This window comes from Mesoplodon mirus (genome assembly GCF_964341445.2).
Source record: "Mesoplodon mirus genome assembly, chromosome: 11".
Taxonomy (NCBI): domain Eukaryota; kingdom Metazoa; phylum Chordata; class Mammalia; order Artiodactyla; family Ziphiidae; genus Mesoplodon; species Mesoplodon mirus.
In genome coordinates, this window is record NC_138987.1 from 4,200,730 (window position 1) to 4,206,729 (window position 6,000).

Genomic DNA, 6,000 nt, shown 5'->3' on the forward strand with positions numbered 1-6,000 from the left:
TTGCTCCTGACCTGAAAGTATTTCTGCTATCTGTCCCTCTATGTCTTTGTCTGAGTGTATTTTACAGTGAGTCTGGGGATAACGTGCAACATTTGATTTTGAATAAATCTATACTTGTATTTAGTTACCCACAGTTAAAAAATATTTTATTTCTCTTTAAACATTTCTTTAAACTGTTGACTCTTTTCATTATAAATGTTAGGAAATCCCTTCAGTTTATTTAGACAGAGTGGTGCAAAAGAACGAGTGTGAGCTTTGGAAACAAACAGATGTGGTTTCAGCAGACAGCTCTGACGCCTACTAGCTCTGTGAGCTTGACCTAATGCTTGACTTCTTTGTATCTGTTTCTTTATTTGTAAAACGATGACAGTACACACCCTGTAGCATTGTTGGGAGGATTAAATCAGACGATGTATGTAAAATGCCAGGTATAGCACGTGGCACCTGGTAAATACTCCATAAATAATGATTGTTATGTTAAGCAAGGGTATCTTGATGTCCTCTTCTGACTTGAGAAAGCAGTAGAAACTGGACTTTGCTGAGCATTCGTCTTATGCTGACTCCTGAAGGGTTTGGTAGTAACAAAGTATTATGGGTTTTCCAAAACAGTTAAAAGCCTGCCAGTAGAAAGTAAATTGTGTGCCTGGGGAGGAGCTAGTGGGAGAAATGTGCGTTCCTGGAGAAGAATAAGCCTTTCTTAATTCCATATGGTCCTAGTCTGTTTGACTCCTTCAACCTTATTATAAGAGGCAAAATTGAAGGTTAAATGTGTCCAGCAGGATGCTTCTTTTTCCCAAGAAATGCACATTATACTTGTAACAGCTCCGTCAGTCTCTGGAACCCATTAACCAATTTTGAATCAAAGTCCTTTGTCAATGTTGTCCTAAGGCAAGCTGAACCAAGGTTGCCTTTCTTTGTGACCTTGTGCTCCAAGGTCAGATTTTTCAAATATTTTTATTCTTTTTATTTCATGCTACTTTTTCTTAACAAAACTCTGAACCAGATGAGTGTGAATATAAACATAGGGCTTCTTTATTTTATTTTAGGGCAAGGGTTCCTTCCCAGAAGCCAGCTAGGTGGAGAGGAATCTTATAGTATACGTTAAATAAAGGAAAAAATTAATTCTCTCATTTTGCTTATGTACATGCTTAATAATAAAGAAGCAGCTGTTCCCAGCTTATTTCTTAGCAAAGATTTAGCAGCAGTGGTGGGAATTAAAAATTACTCATACTCAACCCTAACATTCTGTGACGCATTTTCTGGCAGAGAATATGAGTTATATATGCTTAAGGTCTGAAAGGTAGATTAAAGTATCATTTTTTATACTTGCCATAGTTGCTTTTTTTTAACTTGCTTCAAACTCCCACTTTCTTATAACCTGCATTATTTCTTAACCTTTTCTTTAATGAGTACTATTTCTCTTCAGTGCTTTATGTTCTCTTACAGTGTTGTTTAGGTTTTCTTTTCTACCGGAGCTTTCTTGCTTTTCTGGCTCTGCTTATGCTTTCTTATTACAGCGGAGTTTTTCTAGCTCTACTAGGATGAAAACTACCATTAACTTTAACCTCCGAATCAGTCTGTTTCATCCATCTTAACCCCTTAGATGCCCTATTCCACTTTTCTCTCTTCTTTGCAGTTGATGACATCCCCTTCTCTTTCATTCGAATTCCCAGCCACCAGCCAACATTGCCCTCAGCCTTCCTCCTCTTTGCCTCGAATGGCCCATATTGTCTCCCATGTTTACACTTGCTGTCCCTGACCTCAGGGGAGCAGGTGGTTCTCCAACCCTTACCAAGAATATTCACTCTGCTTGCGCTTTTGATTCATTTTGGCATTCTTTGTTATATTCCTTTGCTCTTCAATTTCTCTGTCTCTACTGCTTCCTTTCCTTTCAGATTACAAAAATGCTATCTACCCCATATTTTAAAAAGCTGAGAAAAATTCCCTGAATTTTGTAGTAGGTTCTTGAGAGGCCCAGGTTTTGGGGGGTCCATATGCCTTTAGGGAAATGCCTCTACAGCCCTGATTTGGGGTGGAGCCCTGGAGCCAATCTAGGCCTTCCAACCCCTGGTTGGATGGGGGAGTCATGTGACCTAATCCCACCCAATCAGAGGGAGTCTCTGAACTCTGCTGGGATGTTGAGCCGGAGCCGTGTTCTCCTGTCTGGAAGGTGCTGTGTGTGTACGTGAGGCCTGGAGTTGCTACAGTCTTTTTCTTTTTCTTTTTCTTTTTTTTTGCGGTACGCGGGCCTCTCACTGCTGCGGCCTCTCCCGTTGCGGAGCACAGGCTCCGGACGCGCAGGCGCAGCGGCCATGGCTCACGGGCCCAGCCGCTCCGCGGCATGTGGGATCTTCCCGGACCGGGGCACGAACCCGTGTCCCCTGCATCGGCGGGCGGACTCTCAACCACTGCGCCACCAGGGAAGCCCTACAGTCATTTTTTGATGGTAGGAAGCCAGCTTGAGAATGATGCATCCCAGAAGGGACAGAGAAATGGAGCCAGAGCTCTGAACAAACGACTCACAAAGTTTGTCTACCTGCAGGATCTTTTCATTTGGGGAGCAAATGAATTCCCACTGATGTTTATTCCCTTTTGAAATGGGTTTTCTGTGCCTTGCCACTAGGACTCCCAACTGATTGTAACGGTTTAAAACTGTGTCCACAAATTCTTTGATACTCCTCCCTTCATCGTGCGGCATTTAATTCCCCTCTCCTTGAGTGTGTGACTGGTTGCCAGAAAATAGAATAAAGTGTATGATTCTAAGACTAAATCATAAAAGGCCTTGTGATTTCCTCCTTATTTTCCCCCGACTCCCTTCTCTCTCTCCCTCTCCAGCTTTGTCTCTCTGTCTCTCAGATGGATCACTTGCTCTGGGGAAGCCAGCAGCCATGTCAGGAGGACACTCAAGCAGCCTATGAAGGGCCCACATGGTGAGGAACAGAGACCTCCAGCCAACAGCCCCCAGGTGAGTTGAAGCCTTTTGCCAACAAAAACATGAGTGAGCTTGGAAGGAGATTCCACGGTCCTGTCAAGCTTGAAATGACTCCAGCCCTTGCTACAAGTTTGACGGCACCCTCATGAGAGACCCGAGCCTCTCACTGTGGTCATCAGAGAGTCCCTGATTGCCAAAGCAGTCACCATCTTTCAGTGCTTACCCTACTCGACCTCTTGGTTATGAGGCAATGTCAGATAAATATATGATTGTGTGTACACTCACAAAATGGAATTTCCTAAGAAAGGTCACAATTCTGAAGTTTTGCACAAATGTTAACTTCTGTCTTAAGATACTGTTTTGGTGAGAGATGGGAATAAATTCTCAAAGCCACAACCACTAGGAAACTTATTTCTTTCCCCCAAAAAACTGTAATATGAGGAACAGAGCAAACTAGAGGATGCATTAAATAATTTTTTATTATCTCATGTGTGATAAGAAACACCAGATACTTCCAGGAAAATAAAAAAATATATATTCTAACTTTATATACTTTTTTCCTGCTACAGATTGTATAAAAGTAAATGTATATTTATCCACTAAATCTCAAGAAAAAAATTTTAGAATCTGCAATAGTGCTTATCAAATTATTCTGGTTTTTTCCCTTCTGTTCAGAAAAAGACTAAGTAGAAAATTAGTCCAGTTTGGGATTTAAGAATTATCATTTGGGTGTATATTTCATTTCAAATGTAGTTAAACAATATTTCCATATGTGTTTTGATCATCGAACAAAGCTTCAGAGAAAACCTCATAAAAATTTCCAGTTAAAACGTCATATATATGTATATATGTAATGCTTCTCTGGGAAATGATGTAAGGAAAGTTAACAGGATTTTGGAAACAATGCACAATGCTATAATTGACAGGCACTTAATTACTTACAGCCTATGCCTGCCAGGATTTTTTTGTAATCCTCACATATGGAATTAAATGTCATTTGTAAAATGAATCTCTTCTTGTAAAAGAAAATAAAAACTGTCATGTTCCTGCAGCTCTCACCTCATAAGAAAAGTGTTGAGCTATGGAAGAAAGGCTAAAACCTAAAAAAACCAGCTCCTATAAATTCTGTATTTATGTGTTTATAAGGAAAGCTGACTTAGATTTTACTTTAAACATTATTGACTTACACTGTTCCAAAAAGATTGTGGGAATACCTAATTCCCATTCCTAGTTCTTAAATAATGTCCTATGTTCAAAGACCCAAGCTTTTGATTTATCTGTCCCTGTGTTCACTTCAGCGGAGACTTGGAGGGCTGCAGCAGAAGCAAACTCCACTGACCTGTTAATGGCTGCGTCTGAGCTCAAATATATATGTTTATGTGGACTTACACAGTCATCTGAGTCCTCTGTGAAACAGCAGTGGGCTCCCCTGCAGTGATCTTACTCTTCTGTCCAAATTCAGCTGTAAAATCACAAGTGGGGAGGAGCCAACATATACACTGTTGGCTGGTCTTCAAGCCAACAGCATATCTTGCAACTCAGTCAACAGAAACTATTTATTGAACGTCCCTTGTACATCAAACATTATAGGAATATTTCTTCTGGTCCCAAGAGCAGGCTTGTAAGGGCATTATCTTTCTTTCCGTTTTCCAGTTCAGTAAAGTGAGAGACTTGTAGAAACTGAGTAACTTTTCCCACAGCCATGTAGCTAGTAAGTGGCAGAGCTGGGACTCAAATCCAGTCTGGATCCAAAGCTCACACTCTTTCATTCCCAAATGGGGCCTTTCAACAATGATTCTTTTCTGTCACCTAAGAAGAGTTTTTTTTTTTAAAGTATCTCTGTTTGACAGCACTAAAGACCACTAGGTCCTTGGGAACAAGTCTTCATTCAAACAAACCAAGCAGAAACCTCTGTAGTCTGAGGAGTCGCTCCACACCATAGCCGACTGGAGTGAAGGCTACAGTGTTTAGAGGTGGCACCGTGACTAAGCCAGCTGGTCTTCATCCAGCGGAGCAGGTCTGGGGATGGGCCTGTGCTGGGGGGTGGGCGCGGGGTAGAAATGGAGGTGGAATGTGAAGAGGAAGCAGCACATTAAAAAGGCATCACACTCTGACTATCGTCTTTGGGCTAAAGCCTGCCAGATGATGGATGAATGTGTTAGCAACACAAAACACCGAAGTTTAACTTGGAGCACAGCCATTTCTGTCCCATCTCCTCATTGGGACACAAGCACGGAATAAATGCCTTATACAGAGTGGGAATAAGGAGATATGCATGTGGTGTTACCTCCACCACTATCCATCTGAGGAAACGTGAGTTATTTAACTTCTTTGAGCATAGTTTTCCTAACTCTAGCTAACTGCTAAGTTCCCACTGAGCTCTAAAATTCTATGATTCTACTAGTAGCAATTATATGATATTTTTTGACACGGAAAGGTGTTCACATGTATTTATTAGGGTTCTTAGTTGCAGACAACAGAATTTCTGAGGGGAGCAGGGAGGCAAATGACGCTACAGAGCCAGGATCAATGGCTGACACCAGTATGGCCCAGTGTGAAAGGAGATCCCACAGCTGCCCACGCCCACCTCTGGGCTATTATCTTAGAGCCTGAGAGTAGACTTTCTACCTCAGCTACCAGAAGATCTGTCATCCCTGATCATGGCCATCACCTCATGTCACTCATTTGCCTTCCAAATCTGGCTCAGGGAATGTATCTTCCATCAGGGCATGGTGGAAACTCAGTTACATGCAGAAGCCAAGCTGCAAGGGAGTCTTGGAAATGTTTGGCTTTCTAGCCTCCAGAGGATGGAACCCATGTTAGAAGATGAGTGGGTATTGAGTGAGCCTGTGTGTAGTGTCTGCCACAGTGTGTTACATTGCTGAGTGCAAAAAGAGGGGAAAAACATGGGCACACCATGAGCCCTTTAAGTACCTATGTTAAAAATACAAAAAAGTCTGAAGACGTATACACTAAAATTTTAGTAGTATTTTTCTTTGATCAGAAGTATTACTGTGTTCTTATCATCTTTTCATTTTCTATATTGGCTGATATTTCTACCATGAATG

General features: G+C 41.5%; 1 protein-coding gene across 1 annotated transcript in view; it reads left to right on the forward strand.

Moving 5' to 3' along the window:
- ZDHHC17 (zDHHC palmitoyltransferase 17) overlaps positions 1-4,314 on the forward strand; it is a 125,311-nt gene extending 120,997 nt beyond the window's left edge. The window contains exons 17-18 of the mRNA XM_082636341.1: positions 2,836-2,965; positions 4,231-4,314. Coding sequence (XP_082492467.1) covers positions 2,836-2,965; positions 4,231-4,278 — 178 coding nt within the window. The 3' untranslated portion in view covers positions 4,279-4,314. The remainder of the gene's footprint in view (positions 1-2,835; positions 2,966-4,230) is intronic.
- Positions 4,315-6,000: the final 1,686 nt, after the last annotated feature.